The 22431-nt window shown below is 39.8% G+C and overlaps 1 protein-coding gene across 12 annotated transcripts in view; it reads right to left on the bottom strand.

The window, feature by feature from the left end:
• Positions 1 to 22431, bottom strand: part of BEND5 (BEN domain containing 5) — a 925317-nt gene that overhangs the window by 113816 nt on the left and 789070 nt on the right. For all 12 annotated transcript variants that reach the window (XM_072974483.1, XM_072974486.1, XM_072974480.1 and 9 more), the window contains one exon: positions 8210 to 8249. In XM_072974483.1, coding sequence (XP_072830584.1) covers positions 8210 to 8249 — 40 coding nt within the window. The remainder of the gene's footprint in view (positions 1 to 8209; positions 8250 to 22431) is intronic.

The raw sequence follows: 22431 nt of genomic DNA, 5'->3' as shown, positions 1-22431 counted from the left end.
TTGATGGCATTGTTACTTCAGGGTAACCTAGCCTATCATGGCTAGTGAACTACTTATACCTTTCCTTAGTAATTCTCATTCTAGGAATTTTTCATAAAGAAATAATTAAAGATGTATACAAAAATCTTTATACAAAAAACTGAAGATGACAAAAACAGATGGAAAGATATACTGTGTTCTTGGATTGAAATAATTAATATTGTTAGAACGATCATACTACCCAAGGCAATCTACAGACTCACTGCAACCCCAATCAAAATGGCATTTTTCATAAAACTTTTCATAAAACATTTTTCATAAAACAAATAGTTTAAAAATTTGTATGAAATACAAAGGACCCCAAATAGCCAAACCAGTCTTCAGAAAGAACAGAGGCAGAGGAATCATGCTCCCTGATTTTACTCTATACTACAAAGCTACAGTCATCAAAACAGTATGGTACTGACATTAAAATGGACATATAGATCAACAGAACAGAAGAGAGAGCCCAAAAATTAACCCATGCACTTAAGGTCAATTAATACATGATAAAGGAGGCAACAATATACAACGAGGAAAAGACAGTCTCAATAAGTGGTGCTGGGAAAACTGGACAGCTACATGTGAAAGAATGAAATTACAATATTTTCTAATACCATATACAAAAATAAACTCAAAGAGGATTAAAGACTTAAACATAAGACTGAAATCCATAAAACTCCCAGAAGAAGACATAGGCAGAGCACTCTTTGACATCACTTGTCTTCTAAAGCAAAGGAAATAAAAGCAAAAATAAACAAATGGGACCTAATTAAACTTAAAAATTTTGCACAGCAAAGGAAATCATTAAAATGAAAAGGCAACCTACTGAATGGGAGAAAATATTTGCAAATGATATAACTGATAAGGAGTTAATACCCAGCAAATATAAATAGCTCATAAAACTGAACATCAAAAAGCAAACAATCTGATTTAAAAATGGGCAGAAGAACTGAAGAGACATTTTTCTAAAGAGGTAATGCAGATGGCCAATAAGCACACGAAAAAAATGATCAACATTGCTAATTATCAGAGAAATGCAACTCAAAACCACAATGAGGTATCACTGCACACCTGTCAGAATGGCCTCCTATGGGTCTCTTAAAAGTGCTCTATTGGAGATGAAGATCAGAGAAGATCTTCTGCTTAGAGCAAGGACCTAGGGTGAGGCTCCTCTATCATGAAAGGAGCCTAGAAAAAAAAGGCTACTGTAGAACTACCAGGAGATAGCTCCTGTGTGTTGTAGGCCTAGAGAGGTAAGGAATAGAGACACAGGAATCAGAAGCAAAACCAAGCTATCCTGCTGACTTTTTGTCACTGGATTTGCCACATTCCCATTCTTTACCAGGTCCTATACTAAAAATGGGGGTAAAGTCAAATGCAAAAACCACCACATAGGGAGATGAAAGCATAGTTGGAGATTGTGGGTTCAGGGATGGGGAAAGAGAATAACAGAAAACTTACTCCTCAATGTGATATTACAAATTAGAATTTCAAAATGCATGAAGAAATTGAATGCTAAAAATTATACTAAACAAAATCAACACTTTTAACTTGAATTGACTCCAGATGAAACTTATTTTATAGAACTGTCAAAGATTTTAAAATAAGCATATTGAGGATGTTCAAAGAAACAAATGAAGACATTAAAACAGAATAAGAAATTATGAAACAGAATAGGCAAAAATAAAACAAGAACAGGTGGATATGAACAAAATTAGAAATCTTGGAAATTAAAAATATATAGTCATCGAGATATTGAAAAAGGCAGGAAAAAATCTACACTAGATATGGTCAAAAAGCAAAGTTATGAATTCAAGTTACTTCTGGGGAACTCAGAATCAGTGCAGTAAGATAATAAAACTTATGAAAACTCAGTAAAGAACCATGGACATTCATTTGAGTGAATCCAACATTTATCTAATAGAAATCCTTGAGAAAAAGAATAAAATGAATGAGGGAAAAGTAATATTTAAAGAGATAATTTGCCAATAATTTCTCAGAATTAAAGAAAGACATAGATTCTCAGGTAGAAAGTATACTCAAGAGTACCAAGCAGGGTGAACAGAAATTCACACCTAGACACATCAAAGTGAAAACGCAGAACATGAAGATTAAAAAAAAATCTTTAATCTGACCTATGAAAAGATAAGTTACCAAAAACAAATAATGAAGACATCTTATTAACAGCTATGGAAGTCAGAAGACAATGAAAAAAACTCATAACGTACAGAGAAAAGTCCTCCTCAAACTAGAATTTATACCTAGCAAACTATCATTCCAGAGAGAAGTCAAAATGAGGATATATATAAAGAGAGTTGCACATGGACTCTACTAAAACAACTATTAAAGGATTCACTTTAGTAAGGTAACAAAGGAAAACTTTGGGATACAATAAATAGAATGCAAAAGTTTATGGACTGTAGGAAAAATCAATCTGCCCTTATCATCATCATTGTTTTTCTTTTTTGTAAAAGTTTAACTTAAAATTATAAACAATAATAATTAGGTGGTTACAGGGTAGCATTCAGTAGGTGGTTAAAGCATGCTAAAGCTCTTTTTGTGGCTGAAAGAATGACAGAAATTTTGAAAAACTGTAGACTTTGTAAAAATAAAATGTATAGTCAGGTGCATTTCTAAAAAGTAACCAGTTAAGGTTAGAAATGAAATTGATAGCATTCAAATCTGCAGATGATGTAAAAAAGCAGGTATGAATGATAAACAGAAAGCACAAATAAAAAAAAGTCCAAATATATTAGTACTAATAATAAATATGAACAGATTAAATTCACCTGTCACAATGCAAGAACTATTAGATTTTATTAAAAAGAAAACATAATTGTGCTTTCAAAAGATAACTATTAATGGGAAAGGGAGAAGGACATTGTCAGAAACAGATTCTGTATATAGGGAGACTGATATATGACATATGTGAAATTCTAACAAGTAGGAGAAGGGATGGACTAGTTATTGTGTGTACTGAGATAATGTGTTATCCATATGTAAACAAAAATTAAATTTCTAATTCCTGTCATACACAACAATCAGTCTTAAATGAAATGAAGACCAAAGTGTGACATAAAACTTGGCAATTTTTTGTCATTATATGCAGATGGCGTGATACTAAATATAGAAAACCCTAAAGACTCCACACAAAAACTACCAGAACTGATAAACAAATTCAGCAAGATAGCAGGATACAATATTAACATACAGAAATCTGTTGCATTTCTTTATAATAATAATGAAATATCAGAGAGAGTAAAGAAATAATCCCTTTTAAAATTGTACTAAAAAATATATGTAGGAATAAACCTAACCAAGGAGGTGAAAGACATACACTGAGAACTATAAAACATTGATAAAGGAAACAGAAGATGATTTAAAGAAATGGAAAGATATACCATGCTCTTGGATTGGAAGAATTTAATATGGTTAAAATGGCCATACTACCTAAAGAAATCTAGAGATTTAATGCGATCCCTATCAAATTACCATGACATTTTTCACAAAACTAGAACAAATAATCCTAAAATTTATATGGAACTATAAAAGACTCAGAATTATGAAAGCAATTCTGAGGAAAAAGAACAAAACTGGAGACATAACTCTCCCAGACTTCAGACAATACTACAAAGCTACAGTAGTCAAAACAGCATGGTATTTGTACAAAAACAGACATATGGATCAATGGAACAGGATAGAGAGCCCAGAAATAAACCAACACATTTATGGTCAATCAATATTTGATAAAGGAGGCAAGAATATACAATGGAGAAAAAACAGTCTCTTCAAGCAAGTGGTGTTGGGAAAGCTGGACAGCTGCATGTAAATCAATGAAGTTAGAACACTCCCTCACACTATACACAAAAATAAACTCAAAATAGCTTGAAGACTTAAATATAAGACAGGACAGCATAAATCTCCTAAAAGACAACATACACAAAACATTCTCAGACACAGACCATAGCAACGTCTTCTTAGGTCAGTCTCCCAAGGCAATAGAAATAAAAGCCAAAATAAACAAGTGAGACGTAATCAAACTTACAAGCTTTTGCACAGCAAAGGAAGTCATAAACAAAATGAAAAGACAACCTACGGACTGGAAGAAACTATCTGCAAATGATGCGACTGATAAGGGCTTAACTTCTAGAATATACAAACAGCTCATATGACTCAATAACAAAAATCAAACAATCTAATCAAAAAATGGGCAGAAGATCTAAACAGGCATTTCTCCAAAGAAGACACACAGATGGTCAATAAGCACATGCAAAGATGATCAACATTGCTAATTATTAGAGAAATTTAAATCAAAATCATAATGGGCTATCACCTCACAGCGGTCAGAATGGCCATCATCAAAAACGCTGGAGAGGGTGTGAAGAAAAGAAATTTACATTCCTACACTGTTGGTGGGAATGTAAATTGGTGCAGCCACCATGGAGAACAGTATGGAGGTTCCTTAAAAAACTAAAAATAGACTTATCCTATGATCCAGCAATCCAACTCCTGGGCATTTATCTAGAGAAAACTACAATTCAAAAAGATACATGCACCCCAATGTTCACAGCAGCACTGTTTACAATAGCCAAGACATGGAAGCAACCTAAATGTCCATCAACAGATGAATGACTTAAGATGATGTGTATGTGTGTGTGTGTGTGTGTGTGTGTGTAATCAAAATACATCATAAATCAAAGAACACAAGCCACTGTCTGGGAGAAGACATTTGCAGTGTAATCCTATACGTATATAGGAATACTACTCAGCCATAAAAATAATGAAATAATGCTATCTGCAAGAATATGGATGGACTTAGAGATTATTATACTAAATGAAGTAAATCACACAATGAAAGGAAAATATTATATGATATCACTTATATGTGGAATCTAAAATATGATACAAATGAACTTATTTACAAAACAGAGAAAGATTCACAGACATAGGAAAACACAAACTTACGGTTGCCAGTTCGGGATTAGCAGATACAAACCACTATATATAAAATAGATACACAACAAGGTCCTACTGTATAGCACGGGGAACTCTGTTCAGTATCTTATAATAAACTATAGTGGAAAATAATTTTTTTAAAAACAACATTTTTTAGAGTACAGGAGAATATGTAGGGAATATAGTAGAAAAGGGTTACTTAAATAAGTCATAAAAGCAAAGCTTATAAAGCAAGATTAATACATTCAATTACATTAATTTTTTTAAACTCCCATAAATCAAAATACATCATAAATAAAAAAACACAAGCCATGTCTGGGAGAAGACATTTGTGGTGCATGTAAGTCACAAAGTATTGGCAGGGAGGGTATAGCTCAGTGGTAGAGTGCATGCTTAGCATGCACAAGGTCCTGGGTTCAATCCCCAGTACCTCCATTAAAACAAACAAACAAACAAATAAATAAAACCCTAAATACCTCCCATCCCTCAAAAAAAGTCACAAAGAATTGATATTCAGAATAATAAAGAACTACAAATCAATAAAAAGAAACAACCCAACAGAAAATGGACAAGTGATATGAAAAGTCAGTTCACAGATGAAGAAATCAAAGTGGCCAATAAACATGTGAAAAGATATTCAACCCCATCAGTAACCAGGAAAATACATATTATAAAAACAATGGGATACATTTCATGTTTATCATGATGATCGGTTAAAGATTTATAAATCTGACAATTCCAAGTTATATTTTTGTATACATAGATACAGAAAATCATTGAATTTATTACAGTGGTTACCTATAGGGTGAAAGGAAAGAGATGCAATCAGGTAGGAGTACAGAAAAGTCTCAACTAGATCTATTATTTTTTTTAGATAGAAGACTCTGTGCCATAGATGCCACAATGGTGATATAAAGCCAAGGGTCTGGTGGGGTGAGAGGCAGTGAATGACTCTCTATTATGTATCTACTCTTTGGCATATATTCAGAATTATTCACAATAAAAAATAATAGTTTAAAGAAGATAACACAGATTTTTAAGGCTTCCAAATTCCCAGGCAGCATCTCTGAAGGCTCCAGGTTGATAAGGAGTGGCAGCATCAGACTGCAGTTCTGTGTTGAGGATGATCTGACAAGGAGTACAAGTAAGCTATTCCCTTTCACTGGCAGCCCCAGAAAGGAACCATGCCACTGCTAGCTGTGGCAGCTTCTGGTGAGGTGGGGAATGGGGATGACTTTGAAAGTGAGAGACGGTTAATAAGGATAGAGGAGAGTGATTTGGACATGGAATGCTGCTGTCCAGATAATACAGTCTGACGGTGCTTCCTAACCTTTCCAAGTCATGGTACACGTGGATAATAGTTGTCACACTGGAGTATAGGCTACCACCTTGGGGGTTCCAGCTCCCCCAGTACTTACATGTACCCCTGAGAGATGAGTGGATCAATACCTCACAAGTGTGTGTCTCACAATATCACACAGATTAAGCCTATTTGCAGTATTGTACACTCATGTGCCACCACACACCTTTTGAGAAGTTTTGGCCCAGAAGGTAGTCATTTAAAAATAGGGAAAATTATAAGCCATTCCAAACTCTGGTACTGCTTAACATTTTACAGTTCCACAGTCGTCCAAAAAGAGTGCACCAAGAGTCAAACTGTTCTGCTTGACAGTGCGTAGCAGTTAGGAACAGAAAGAACGGGCGCCAAAGAAATGCAGTTAAAAGGGTCTGAAAGTTCCCTTCTAAAGCAACTGAAGATAGATCAAGAACCCTCCCCAACTTATAAGTCAGCATCATATCAGGGTGTGACTGGGAGACTGGGATGTGACAGCAGGCAGTCTGGGTCAGCACATGTAGAACAGGGCAGTCACCACGGAGAGCAACTAACTGGACAGGACAAAGATAATCCCTCATCAGTATCTTAGTGGGAAGGGATTGGTAGCTCATACAACTGAGCCATTCTAGTTATGTTAGCTCATGATTTGGAATTTCTATATATGTTAATTACATATATGTTAAACATAGTTCATTCTGTGGGTTAGATTAAACATTTTCAAACCAGTTCATCTTTGTTTTTCTAAAATTCCAAATTCAAAGAGTTCTATCAGGTGGAAATACAGTAAGGGCACCTGAACTGGGTGGATCCACCTTACATTTGCAGCCATTGTCATATATCTCAGTTATACAGACTGATAGCCAACCTTTGTGCTAAGACAGTGCCTGCAGAGGACAATTTCTCAATCTCCTTTTAAGTGAGCCAACTGGTCCTGGATACAGCAACAGGCTTGAGGGAAGGCAGGGATGACATGGCACAGCTATACTGCTTGTAAAATACTGAAATCCATATTTATTGGTAATTGGCCAGTCCTAGAGCCCCTAACTCTGCTACGTGACCATTCTGCCACACCAGTCCCTTCCCCAAGACACCATCTCCCCACAGTCCAGTAACCGAAGTTCATGCCTCGCACAGCAGGAGGCCGCCAGGGCTATTAAATACTTTGAATGTCACCAATGGATGAAGATAAACCACCTTAACCACTCTTGAATGGTCATTAACCCTGCTGGCACCATCAGCCCCTTGGATTCCAAGAGAGAACAGCATCTCTTGTTGGCCAGTTTTGCCTCAAGTTCCCAAACCAAAGTAAAATACCTTCTGGCAAAACTAAACTGCTCAACTTCTTTCTAGGCTAGATGCCAGGCTTAGGAGAAAGAAAGGACCTTTTAATCCCAAGGCCACAGCTTTGTTGGGGAACTTGTCCTTTTTAATGGAGAGTGACAAGAGTTATCCTGACCCTCAGCACAGAAGACCAAACCTGGCCACTTCCCAGATTGGCCTTTCCTCATAAGCTGTCCTTTCATTGCATGCCATCTACTGGGAAGCTTCCCCATTCCTCAGGATTTTGAAAGTTATTTGTCAGGAGACCAGGGCATTTCCTTGGCACTTGAGTTCATCGAGTGATCTGGGGAGAACTTGGCCCTGGAACATGCAGCAGCACCAGAGTATCAGCCCTGCCATCTGCAGAGCCAAGAGAAGGCAGCAGAGTTGGGAAGGAGAAAAGAAACTGCCAATGGGATAGAGGATCAGGGGAGAAGGATCATTCATATTGCAACGGTTCTGCTATTCATTCAGGGAGTCAAAGGAAGAGGGCAGGAATTGCATTTGGACAGGCAGCCAAGCATCACTCTGAGAAATAAGGGAAAAGCCAAAGCAGAAATGACCAAACCTACTCACCGGGGCTGGTTATTGTCAGGAGGTCAAGCTGCCGCTGTTGCTGCAAAAGAAAACACATTGTGAGAGCACTGATTCAAGCCAAAGCCAAACTTGTTGCTTAGCAGGGCAGGGTGGACATGCAAAGGGGATATTCAGACTCGCAGAGCAGGGCACATTGTGGAGAATGTGGTCTCACTGGCAGTTCTGCAGGGAGGCCTCGTACCCTAGAGATGAAAGTGAATGGACGGCCTTTCTGGTCAGAGCTGAAAGGGCCTTAGAGGTCTTCCAGTCAAACCTATTAATATACTTACGGAAAATGAGGACCATGGCTTACCTGTGGCCACAAAGAAAGTCCCTTTTCAGACTCCCAGCCATGGCTCATTCCTCTGTACCAGGAAACCTCAGATTTCTTTTTGCTCACACTGACTGCTCTGGTTAAGTGTATGGTATCCTGATTATCCTCTTTGCCTTGGATCCTTAAGTCACTGTCACCCTCCTGATACTCCTTTCTAATCAAGATACTCCTGGGCTGGTTTATTTATTGAATCTTCTCAATAATGCTATAATTTCAATTACTGGTGATCAAACTATTCCTTCTCTAACTGAATCCTCATGTGTGTGTGATATACAACAGTCACAGAAAATAAGATTTGTCAGGTACACTAGGCCACATGGATGAATCTGCTTGTGTTTGGGGGCAACTGGCAGCCCCAAGGGCTGAGCTGATCAATGTCTTGTAGGCTTGCCCCCATCACACCACACTTATAGGGAATCTCTGTCCTGGGCTGGATGTCATGGGAACCTGAGGGTGGAGAAGAGGGTATTGGAGGCTGGGGATGGGGCAGTGGTGAGCAACTCTCTTACAGACTTAAGTCAGGATTTCTTAAGCCTCAGTCAACCTGTCTATTTTCTACACATGATTTTTCATTAATAGTACTAGAAATAATGTGATTCTTTTTCTTAGAAAGGGGTCCTAATAAACTTCACGTTGAGAACCATTGCTTCAGGATACTCACTGCAGGAGCTTCTGATTATCTGGCATTTCATCCAGTGGCTCCTTTGCTATACTTCACCTCATTTACATTTCCCTCTTTATCTTGCCTCTCCCCTAGAACGGCTTCCTGAAATTCTGCTTAAGCAGAAAGGAGTAGGCAGCTACATTGTTTGAGCGCCAGCTATAGGCCAGGCATGGTACCAGGCACTTTGATGTGTCACTTCTTCTCATACTCTTCTTGGCCATCCTGCATGGTTAGTGTCACACAGCAGAGGGACATGGGGTTCAGACAGGACAAATGATCTGCCTAAGACTACACTTCATTAAATGGCAGAGCCAGGATTAGAATTCAGTTAGTTCTGATTCTGGCTTGAAAGCCCAAAATATGATAATGCACATAAATCATTCAGCAAGATGCCTGGAACTCAACAGGTGCTCAAAAAAAAGAGCTATTTTATATTGATGTTTTATTATTATAGACCATGTGACCCTTGGTTTATAAAACCTGCCTTGCCCCTTTACACAGAATTATTGATACTAGGTCTCAAAGGCTCACCAGGACAGGAATACGCTCTGCAATGTCCCCACCAGTTGCGTGAAATGCTTCTGTTTTAGCCCTTCACTTGATGGGGAACTCACTTTTTCTCAGCTGGAGAGCTCTACTTTGATCAGGGTTAAATCCTGCTTCCTTATGACGCCATCACTGTTTCTAGCCGCCTCAGCCCACGATACAGTTTGGAGATGTGAAGAAGATCTGCGTCATCTTCTCTTATGGCTAAATAGTCCCAGTTCCTTCTTTTTTTTTTTTTCATAAACCTGGTCTCAAATCTCCTGGCCCTTGTGGTCCCCCTCCTCTTCCATTAACTTTGATCTGTCCCAGTTAAAACCTCTTCAAGCATCTCTCTACCTCTTGCTTTAATGACTTCTCAGGGCCCTAAAAGCAGGTCTGTATGCTATCAGAGCCTTCTCAGTCACACATCCCTCTTTTTCTGCCAGCTCATAACTCATTCCAGTTGACATTTTCAAGCAAACAGTGCAACTCCAAGATGTCACTGACCTACATTGTAAGTGCACATCCTAGTGCTGACATGAAACACACACCCACACATGCGGGCTCAAAGGAATGCTGGAGCCAGACTGCCTTCTTTCCCAAACACAGAACCAGGCCAGTAGTACAACTGGCTCAGGCTGCCTTTGCCAAGGCCAACCTGTCTGGCTTGGCACTTCCCTCATGCATGAGGAAAGAATACGTGTCCTTCTGTTTTTCCATAAGCTTGACTTTGTGATGATTGCATTGGTAAAGGAGGTCTATTTATCTGAAAAGTGTCTATTTTCTAATTAAGAGCTATCTCTAAATGGTGATTCTATGTCCAGGGTCCAGGAGAGAAAAAAGGGGAGAAAACCTGACAGGAACACAGACAGACCTGGACTTGTGTCCTAGCTCCTCTCTGTGCCTTTGGATAACTTGCTATTTGTCTCTGGCCTCAAACATCACATCTCTAAAATGAGTGAGTGAGACTGAAATACGGTCAGGGACTGAGTCAAATGCAGCCAGGTACTGTGCTTGTGGGCTCCCTCTTCTGGTATAGACAGTTGCCTGAAAATCCCTGTAGCTAAGACCCTGGGGGCTCAAAGGACAGAGTCAGAATTTAAGAGACCAAATTTTAAGCTATGCTCTCATACTGCAATTTTCAGCGTATGTTTGTCTTCCTTACTAGCCAAGGGGCATTGTAAGGGCCTGGAACATCTATTACTCAGTTTATGGCACACAGTGGCCCTCACAGTGGCATTTGCTAAACTCTACTGAACCCTTCCTAGAACCCACATTATTCTTTCAAACCCCCATGCCTTTGCTCGTGCTGTCCTCTCTGCCTAATCTCGAGATCTTCACGGAGCTGCCTGCCTCCTCATGTCTCAAAACCTCCATGAGGCCTTCTCTGCACATCAACTCCCAAACCTAATCTCCTTCTCTCCTTTCTTCAGAACAGAGTATTTCACCCTTTGTCCTTCCAGTACATCTTATAAAACCTACTTTTTGTATCACGATCTGTCTTGATTATTTGTTTCCTTCTCTGTTTCTCTCATGAGGTCCTTAGTGGAGATAAGACTGTCATTTCACGTCTCTATTTCCAGTGCTCAGCACAAAGACTGAAAGGAATGTTTGATGTCGTCCAGTTCAAATGATTCAACTATTTCATCATTCCCTCTGCAATGACTCTGTTAGGTAGGAATTCATCACGCATGGAAAGTAAGCATGCTCTCTCCTCTCCAGGACTTTCCCTCTGCCACATCTGTGGCGTTTCTTGCTTTTATGATTTTGCTCTCACCATGTCTGCAGCCAGCAATACTGTCTATCTGCCTCCCCTGAAGACCTTCCTTCCTCCACTTCCACCCACAGGATCACTGTTTCTCCTGGACTCGAACAGTTCCTGCTGTCTGTACCACACCAGTGGTGATGAATTAAATCTAACCTGGTGACAAGCCCCTTTAACCTACAGTTCACTGACATATGTGTGCACCATCTAGTGGTCCAAGTGGACTATTGTTTTAACCTGTAGCTCCAAAGATAGGATTGCAAAATCTGCATGTCCTATTTGCAAATCAAAAATGAAAGTGTATGTTCAAGAATCACTGTGCAATAATTTTTACCTAAGAAATTAAAAGAGAAAATTTTCATCACACATTATGCTAGTGTGCCTAGCATAATCATTTAGAAACTGTATGGCACTTATTAAAACAGAGCACATGATCTGTGGGATTTGACCAATCATATACAATCAGTTACATAAGAAGGGATCATGGTAGACATAAAGAATTAACAAATTACTTTAATTAGTTACCAAGGGGGAGACATAAGGGCCTTTTATATGGGGATGATGTATTATCTAACCTCCTGAATGGCAGAATGTGCAATGTTCATTGGAGGAAATGAAGTCAGCTAGCAAGGTAATAGGTTTGGTAGGCTGACAGGGCCTGCTGGCTGTGGGCTGAGCAGTTGAATCACTAGCTGACTGTAAGCTACAGTCTCAGGAAGGCAGGGCCTTCAACATATTGGGTAGTGACATTGTGTGTATGTGTGTGTGTGTGTGTGTGTGTTTTGAGGAGTAGGGGGAACATTCCTCCTCAGATAAAGAAATTCTACACCTACACAGGGGGAAATGTGCCTGGATGGTATTCCACAGACTCCTGGAGGAGTGTGGGTATGCCAGGGCTGAGTCGATTAGAAGTTGATGTGTGGACTCCTGGCTATGTACGAGCCCTGTGCCCAGCCTTCCCTGGTAAAAGTGGTGCCTCATGGACATTCAGAAGAAATCCATTTCTCTACTTAACCAGCGTGTGGTGGATGCAGGGTTAGGACTCCATAAAACCATGGGGGTTGGAGGTTCCAAGGTCAACAGGAACAATCTCTGAATCTGGTGCCAACCAAGGATGGCAGGAGCATCTACACTGGATGATTAAAGAATTGTCTACCAGCATTCTTGCTCCAGGGGTTATCCACATTCCACCATCCATTCAGTGGAAGCTGTTTTTTTAATACCATGTCACTTTACCTCTGATAGCCCCAAGGGTGAAAGTACTGAAAGGTGGGTCAATTAGAAACTTTATCCAGAAATTTTGGATCTTTTGTGGGTTCAATTATTCTTAGTGAAAACTACTGTCATCCTAAGTTAAAGATCCTTTAAAAGTTTTGTAATTATGAAAACAACATACTTGTTTTTGTCACTTTGCAAATTTCCAGAAAATTTAGAAAGTGAAAATGAATGAAATCCCACCATTGAAAGAGAACCACAGTTAGCATAATTTTGGTGTATTTTTTTGTCATCTTTCTTGCTTGTGTTTATGTAATGAGATATTTATACATAATAAATAAAGCATGTTTTAATCTTGTACAGCATTATGTTATTTTTTTTGTCCCAGGTTGAGTCTTTAGTTTGAAGTATAAGAATGTAAGTCACATATATTTATTGTTATAAATAATATAAGCTTTTGTTGCACAGGGAATAAAACCTGCAACATTGCAAACTTCCTTCAACAGCCACTCCCATAACACTTGACACCAATTTTGCTTTTACTACTGTTATTTTGTTTGTCTTGGGGGGAAGGTGATGTTAATCAGTAAGACATCAGTAGGAAACTACTTGGTTATTTTGTCACAGGAGACAGTTTGAAAAGCCCAGCTACTGCAGCCCAGTGATGAAGACAAAATCCTCTGAATCTGGGGAAGACTCTTTCAGGCAATATCCAATCTAGAAGATACTCTTTTCTTTATATCTGAAGCTCCCCTGACTGTAATTACAGAAAGCATTTTGTAGAAAGAGCTCCAAACTCAAAATTAGACAAACGTATAAATCCTGATTCTATCATCTTTGAGCCGTGATATCCTGGCATGTTACTTAAATCAGCTGGCAATTGGGTATCCCATTCATAAAGAGAGTGCAGACCAACCTCCAGGAGCCTAAGAGGAGGGAGAAGCTGAGAGAAAGAGGAAGAATCATTCAGTAGGTAGAATGAGAAGAGAAGTTCATTGGGTGGGAGCTAGGATTTCTGAGTGCTGCTCACCTTCTGGTACCTAGACTTTTACAACAGCATCGTAACTAGCCTCCCTGCTTGAGTCTTGCACATTGGTGTTATAGTTAGAGTGAACTCTTTAGAATACACATCTTAAAACTCATCAGGGCTCCTACAGAATAAAGTTTAACCCTTCAGCTGCTGTTGGAGGACTTTTATGACCTGGCTACTGCCTTCTCTCTCCAGTTCTCTCAGACTCTGAGCTCCAACCATGATGAGCCACTTTACGTTCCCCAAATTTGCCATGCTCTCACCTTTAGGGCTTTGCACATGTTGTTTCCTCTTTCTGGAACAACAATCCTATACCCAACCTGCTTTGCATGGCCAATTCCTACTTGTTATTCAGCTCTCAGCTCACATGCTGCCTCTTCTGTAAAGGTTTTCTTGACCTGCCAAGGCTGAACTGGATCTTATCCTTATCCCTCTGAACATCTCATCAAAGCACCATCACACTGTATTTTCCAGGCCTGTTTACTCCTCCATCTTCTCAACTGGCTGCATCATTATTACTTCACTCCTCTCAGGGACTAGCCCAGTGCCTGACCAATAGACAATACTCAATAAAGATCTGCTAATCATTGGTTACCAAGAAGATAACTAGAGAAGGTCTTACTGACTTGATCGTTAGAAAAAGTCTTTAGTGTTATTTCCATCTCTCCCCAAAGACACACACATTGGCCTCATAATTTATCTCAAAATCCTCTCTGTTTCTGCATTGGGGATCTAGGGATTAGACCACAGGAAATTTGGCCATCTTCATCTGGATGGGTAATTATGAGGCTATGGTTAAAAACAGACTTTTCATTTTGGTCACGAACTGCATTGAAATTACTTCTCAGAATGAGAAAGGGACGTGGTGTTCTGGGAGCTCAGGGCCTGGTTTGATGTGTGAGGTTGTGCATGGTACAACAGAATAGTCACTGATTATGTGTTCTGTTTTGCTTTTTGTATTTCATGCAGCATAGCTATTTGGGGAAAAGTCAGTCTTTCATGGCATAGGCTGGATATAATTTAAACAAGAGCACCAGTAATCCCTGTGCATTGTCCGCCACTCCAGAGGCCTGTCATCATGGGGAGAACCTGGGAATCCACACCCTCCAGAAACGGGGTGACAGGGGCATGGGCACACATTTGGCTTCAGGGCTCAAGCTTCTCCTTTTCCTGCAACTCTCTTCCTGTCCAGTTCCTCCCCGCCCCTAGCCATAGTCATTTTCCAGGGATCTCAGTCCCCAATCCTGGCCCTACTCCAAGCATAGCCTGTTCCCTAGAAAATATTTCATGTGGTGCTGACCTCTCCCTAAATTCACTACTTCTGATCTCTCTTACCCTGGTCTAGTCTGCTCACTGGATGCAGGACTGATCATTCTAAAATTAAATTTGATCCTTTCTTAGAATAATTTAATGATCCACATTGCATTTCTGATAAAGACTAGATTTCTTAGTTTGACATTCATAGAGGATGTGAAAAGTCTTCACAAATTCTATGTCTTACTGAAAAAGCAGTTTTTATATTTTAATATAATGTCATATTTGGAGAACAAACAAAAATTATCTATCATTTTCAGAAACAAACTTCAGACAATAAAGGTGGACCTAGTTACGTGGGGCAGTGTCACATATAGAAGATGGACTTCCAACTGGCAGGAAGAAGGTGGAGGGAGAGAGCCAGTCACCTCCGTGGGGAAAGGGACCAGGGATTGTAAAAGTCTGGAAAACACTGTCCTAGCACTGAGCTCACGCACACACCCCACTGAAGTGGGATGCTGGCCTTCTATTTGCCTGACCATTCTGTACGCCACCACCTTCCCTGTCCCTGACCCTGCCTTCTGCCCTTGACATGGCCCTCTTTCCATTCCTCTTCTTGCTTAACAAGAGATGTGAAACATGGCTTCCCAGATAGCACTGGGATTTCGCTCTTTGACTCATTTGTTTATTCATTAATTCAACAAATATCCATGAAGCATCTACTCTGTGCCAGGCATACTGCTGAGGAGAGGATAAGAAAGACACAGCCCCTGCCTTCAAAGAGATAGCTAAGAGGGAGGTGGAGAAGACAGACATATTAAGCAAATAATCATACCATATGAATTAATTTCAGTCACAGTAAGTGTGCCAAAGGAAAACATGGGAAAAGGTACATGACCATCAGTATCCTGCAAGCTTCACCTGGCCCACTGGCTGATGCCTGAATGCCCCCCCCCAACGCATCCACCAACTCCACCACCTTCCAGGGGAACCTGAGCAGTGGCTGAGGCTCAGCTGCCCTTTTGGGCACCTACCCCCATCAGGATAATAAAAAATGCATTAGCTTTTTACTCAGGGATTGAGTGAATATCACTCAAGGCTGAAATAGAATCCCATGACTAGGGGTTAAATTCAGTGGGAAGCAGAGTGGGGCAGCAGACAGAAGCTAGGGCTGCACATGTGAGATTGCTTCAATATATTTCGCTGAGGAGTTTCTGCTCCTGTAGCTTCCTGTTATTGGAAAAGCCAGGCACGCAAGTGGCTTTCATCCCTAGGGCAGCTTAAAGGAGCATTTTAGTTCAGCCTCTGGCAGCCTGCATAAAAGCAGGGCAAGTGGAAATGGAGAGGCGCATTTGACACTGCACAGCCATTGTGGAAGCAGGATTAATGGCAGGAGTGGCTACAGCAGCTGCCATTGGCTGAGCACTTCTCACATGCCGATCCTCACAACCTTCCGAGGCTGGCATTGATACCCCTTTTTACAAATGAAGAAGCTGAGGGTCAAGGGGTTAGGTTACTTGCCCAAGGTCACTGCTGCTAATGGAAAAACCTAGATTCAAACTCATACTGTTGGCCTCTAAAGCCTATGCTCCAGTTAGTAGTGAGAAAAGATCTTGGCGAGTTCCAGGTTTCTGGGCAGAGGGGCGGTATGAGCTGTGGTGGTGACGCTGTACAACTGAACAGCCTCTTCACACAGAGGAGTGAAAGAAGCTGCAACTTAAGTGTGATGTTCTGTATTTTTCCTTTATAGGGTTCACAATTTGAAATTCTTTATTTACCTGAATTTATTTTTGATTAACGCCTTTCCCATTATGTGCTAAGCTCCATGACAGAAAGGACAGTTTTGCTTTCCTGGCAGAATGGACTCTATCTAAATGTGTGTTAAAAATTGAAGATGGAAGGCTAGATCAGGTTTTTAAAGAGGGCTGGATAAACAGCTGAACCCCTTACTACTGTTAGAGAGAAAAGACACATGTCCCATCCTGAATCCCCAAATAGTCAGACGGGGGCTTCTGCTAAAAGACCTCACCCTGCTCAGCTCTGGAGGTAAGACCCAGGCATCAGGAGACAGTGAGAGGAAGACTATTCCAGTCATGAGTCAGAAGATTCTATGCCAGGACAGATTGTTCTCCACCCTCTGTTCCAGCAATATGAGGCCATGTGTAAACCTGCAAAAACAGACGTGGCATCTAAAGTGATGGTGCAGCTCAAGGCTGGGGAGGACGAAAACCTGGCTGACAGATGCCCACTCAGTGCACCAATGGGCTCCATAGCATCTAAGCATTGATTTAATGTCTCACCTTACAGGTAGATATTTGCATATTAGTCTTTCTTTTTTCCCCCACCTCTGTCTCCCAAGTCTCCATCTCCTACCCGCTGCCTTCTCCTCCAAGGTCAGAGCTGAATATTTTTTATACTGGGTGTTCTCTCTGTACCTGATCCCTGACAGGGCCTAAGGGACTTTGTTGCAGATGTGATGTTTTGGCTTATTTTCAATGTTACGTGGTTATAAATTCTCTTTTTTTATATGTTTTGAGTAAGTTACAAATTTTCTTTTGTAAAATCAAAATTTAGAGTTTAAAAGATATGCCTTTTAGGTCTTCAATTTATACTTTAAAAACTGTGATAACTCTTCATCCTTGAAGTCACCATGATCCAGCATGACTGAGACTATCCCACAACACAGCCTCCTGGGATGCCAGACAAGGGGGCTTTGGAGATCATTTGGCTCAACTACTTTATTTCAAAGAAAAACAAACTGAGTCAACAGAGAGGAAGGGAGGTGCCCAGAGTCACATGCCACATTGTTCTGCACTATTTGCTGGTGTGCCTCCTTCAGCAGACTGGAAAGTAGGGATGTCTATATTGAATTTGGACCTAAAAAAGCCTAGATGTCCAGAAAAAAAAAAACTGTTAAGGAAAGCAAGGGAGTAGGGTGAAGTTATGGAGGCAGGGGAGGACTTTAGTTAGGAATTTGTTCTGAGTTTCAATGTCATTTTGTCTATTCAATCAAACTAGGATTAACTGAGGAGCTGTCAAGAGAACTTCCTTAAAGAAGTGGTAACTGAAATGGCCCCTAAAGGATAGGAACTAATTTACTTCTCACTGGGAAAGTGAAGCCAACTTTTCAAAAAGAATAGCACAGGAAACTGGGTTGGCCACAGGCCCTGCTACCCTGTCTCTGAGAGCCAATGCGTCTGTTTATGTTTGACATTAGGTTCTTAAGACTATCATGGCATCTCCCTGAAACACTATATTCTGTTTATGTCTTTTCATATTTGGTTATTCAATATAGAACACTAATTCCAAAAAAGAATTTGAAGATTCTTACAATAAAAGAATGCAACAAAATTTAAAATCATGTAAGACTTGGAGAAAAAAAAAATGAGGACAGGAGAAATTAGATGATGCCAAATACTAGGTCATAACTCAGATTTCATACCCGAAGATACTCTGTTCACTTGTTAGAGATGGGGTTCAAATTTGCCTCTCAGCTTTTAGCAACCTAACACAGTAGAAAACTCAGTTACAAGATACCCAGCCATCCTAAGGCAAAAACAAAATCGAACAAATAAAACCCCCAAATAAAACAGTTGAATTGCAGAATCTCCACCATTCCTGACCTGTGGTCTGAGAGAAATCTTCTCTAGGGTCCTTTAGAAAGGGCATTTTGAAGCCGAATGAATGACTGCATTTGGCCAGGTCCTGCGGTGACCAGCAGAGCTATCTTTGGAACCAGCAGACCTGACCCCCATGCTGCTAGTGAAAGAGGCTTATGGACACGGAAATAGGTGAAGTGTGGTGGTGGCGAGAGCATTAGGGCCAGAATAAGAAGCCACAGGTCTGTGCCACGGATAAGAGCAAAGGACAGACGATGAGCACAAAGCCTAGCTTGTACACTCATGAGGAGTATAGCCTTGAAAGAATTACTTAACCTCCCTCTCATTTCCACATTTCTAATACGGGGATACGAAGAGTTTTTTGAACAGAATATAATTTCACTCAGAGTTTTTATATTGCAACAAACATTACTATCTTATGGAATATAATAGAAAATCCACAATTACTTAAAGGTAAAAGATTTCATAAAACATGAAAGTTTCAGATATTTTGAGAATCAAGTTCACTCTCCCCTACTTAGGTGGAAGAGCTTGGAGGCTCTGACTTCAAAAAAGACCCTATTACGTTCAAGTAAGTGTTCAATAAAGTCTTTTTTGTTCCCATTCTCTTTCAGATTCAGCAAGTGTGCAAAAGAGTTCACAGCAGTCCTGCACAGAACTCGTAAGGACTGAATGAAATAATGGATCAGAAATATTTGGAAGCCAGAAGCTGTGTGTTTTGGGCCCAGCTTTGCCACTTTCTTGCTGTATGAGCCAATAATTTACCTTCTCTGAACCGGTCTCTATCACATAATAGCTAAGTGATCATGGGCAAGTCAGCTGAACACTTTGAAATGGGTTTAGCAACCCACTATTGGTAAAGCAGTTGGCCTAGTGCTCGTCATGTAATCTCTGGGTAAATGGCACACAGTCTGATAAGACTTTTATTTTCAACTCCAAGACTGCTTGGAAAGTCTTTCCTCCCCCTTTTCTCTTTATATGACTTCTCTCTTACATCATCACCCTCTGGAAGCCTCTGCTCTCCCAGGCTGGGTTAGGTGCCTCCTCAAGGCCCCTCAGCATCTCGTGCTACCCTTGGCCACAGATGTTATCACTGTGGGTTGCAGTTATCTGTGAGTCATTCTGCTGTGAGAGCTCTTGTGGGCAAGGACACTATGTGATTCAGATAGGTATCTCCAGCTCCTACCACTGTACTTGGCACAGAACAGGCCTTCAGTAATGTTTGCTGAATTGCATGAAACTGGAGTTCCTGTGAAAAATATCATGACATTCAGAATAAAACGCTGGCACTGAAAGTGAAGCAACATTAATCTGTGTTCCTGCCCAGCCAGAGTAATGCCTCTGCACGATGTCAGAGTTATATATACTGCAGGAAGTAAAAGTGCCAGGCCATAACAGTCTATTTTCTGCATTTGACTGGCTCTCGTGGAAGCTCCATTCCATGCTGATTGACCACGACTTTCCATAAGAAATTGCCAACTTGATTGTGGGGAAAGAATCCAGATCTAATTGTTCTTTGTAGGCCTGGGACAGAAGGTATTATTGCTTGAAAAATGGAACTGTCTAAATTAATTTTCCAGAAATAAACATCTTTGCCAAATAAAAGCAGTGCATAATAACAACCCATAATTAAAAGCAAAATGATACCTTTTGTTACGTGGGGAAAGCAAATATGTTCGCCACAAAAAAAAAAAAAAAAGACCAAAATGTGATTTTCTTGGAACTCCAGGGACAAATCTATGAGAGCGGGGGGGGGGGGGGGGGTGGGGTGGGGTGTGTGTGTGTGTGTGTGTGTGTGTGTGTGTGTGTGTGTGTAGCAGTTGAGTGGGACGGGGAGATAGCTCTTTCTGTCTTTTTTCTTTTCTTTTCTTTTCCTTTCCTTTTGCTTTTGAAAAACAAGCATCATTCATGTCTGATTTCTGAACAATGCAGGCAGAATATTCTTAAATCCTATTACACTTTTAATAGACAGGAATTGGGCAATTGAGAACTGTCTTTATTTTCCTTTGCCTAATTTTCCTAATTTAAAATTTATTTCAACTTTAGGGATATATACCTGTGTGTGTACGTGTGTGTGTGTGTGTGTGTGTGTGTGTGTGTATCTTTGTAAACTGATAAACCCTTTCTAGAAGAGAGTTAACTAAGACGTAAAAAAGTTTAATTGAACATTACTATGTAACAGGTACTTTATGTTTACTCATTTTATCCTCATAACACTTTCATGATGCAGGTATTTAACCCCTGTTTTAGAGATGAGGAAACTGGTGCTCGAAGAGGTTAAGCAAATTGTCTTAAGTCACATAGCTATTAAGCGATGGAGCTAAGATTTTGAACTAAGCCTCTGACTCTGAAACTCATGTTCTTAAAAATACTCTTTCCATAGTATATAATATTAAGTGATAATATTAATATCAAAAAAGATAAAAATATACACAATCTCAATATCTCAACAGCCATATTAATTTTTTCCATGCTGTTTTCTAGTTCTTGTCTAAATATCTGTACTTCTAATGCATGGGTAATAATTATATATAAAAAACAAAGATGTAGTCATGGTAAATCTTATTTGGCTACTTTTTGTATTCTTTTATTTTTAGGTTGCATTATATCATAAAAAGTTTTCCAATAGTATTACATAGTCATTGTAGACATTATTTTAATGACTTTGTAATGTTTCATTTAATGAAAGAACATGGTTTCCTTAAATATAGAACATTTAGGCTGTTACTATTTTATTATTATAAATGACATTATGATAAACATCTTACTGCATGCAATTTTTTCTTTCATTCGGATTAGATTCTCTCTCTGGGATAAATACCCAAGAGCGGAATTACTGGGTCACGAAGCATGTGCCTTTTTTTTTTTTTATTACTCTTGATGCATATAGCCAAATTGCTTACCAGTAGGACCATTCCAATTTACACTCCCATGAATAGTGTCTGAGATAAAGATTTTACTGTAGCCTTGCCAGCAAGGGGGATTATAACTTTTAAAATACTTTTTGTTAATGCAATATCTATCATATGGCATCTAAGTGTTATTTTAATTGTCTTTTTTTTTAAAGATGATTCAGTGAGTTTGATTTCTTTTTCATTATCTTGTTCATTCCTTGTGTTTCCAAAAGTGATAGTTGACTTTTCATATTTATATATCTGGCATTAAGATTTTCAGTTCTGTTTGCATTTTAAACTCTCAGGGAAGGACTACCTCTCTTGTCTTCAGTTCACCATCTTTGGTGGTGCTGGGAATACCTACTTGGGGACCTGACTTGGAACCAAATGAAATCCTTTTCCTAAATAACGAGGCCCATTTTAAAGTTTCCAGTCAAAGATGGATCCCACTAAACCTTGGAGATGCACATCTAGATAGCATTAGTAAAGGCTCAGGAGGACTTAAGGATGCTCTGAGTTCCCCTCTCTCTTTATTCCCTTCTAAGGATGGACAATGTCACTTCTCACTGAGTGTGAGGAGCTCTGCAGGAGATCAAGGATACGGCTGGGCCATTGTAAACCAGGTGAGTGTTTTCCCCTTGATCTCTCTAGATTTATTACCTCAAAGATTCTGTGGAGAAGAGAACAGTGCACGAGGAAGAAAATACCTCTTCCTCTTCCAACAGGTATTCTCTTTGCCCTCAGAGAAAGCCAAGCAGGAGCTCCCCTGAGCCAGTTAGGAAATGGAGCCATATCGGATTACCTCATCTGTCCAAAAGCAGTTCTCTCACTGAAGTTCCACACTGGGGCCACTAGTTTCAAGTATTTTCTGTGTGTGTGTGATTTTTGTTTTTGCTTTTGTTTGCTTTGTTTGGGGGATGT

This window comes from Vicugna pacos, chromosome 13, assembly GCF_048564905.1.
Source record: "Vicugna pacos chromosome 13, VicPac4, whole genome shotgun sequence".
NCBI lineage: Eukaryota > Metazoa > Chordata > Mammalia > Artiodactyla > Camelidae > Vicugna > Vicugna pacos.
This window is presented reverse-complemented; position numbering and strand designations above follow the sequence as displayed.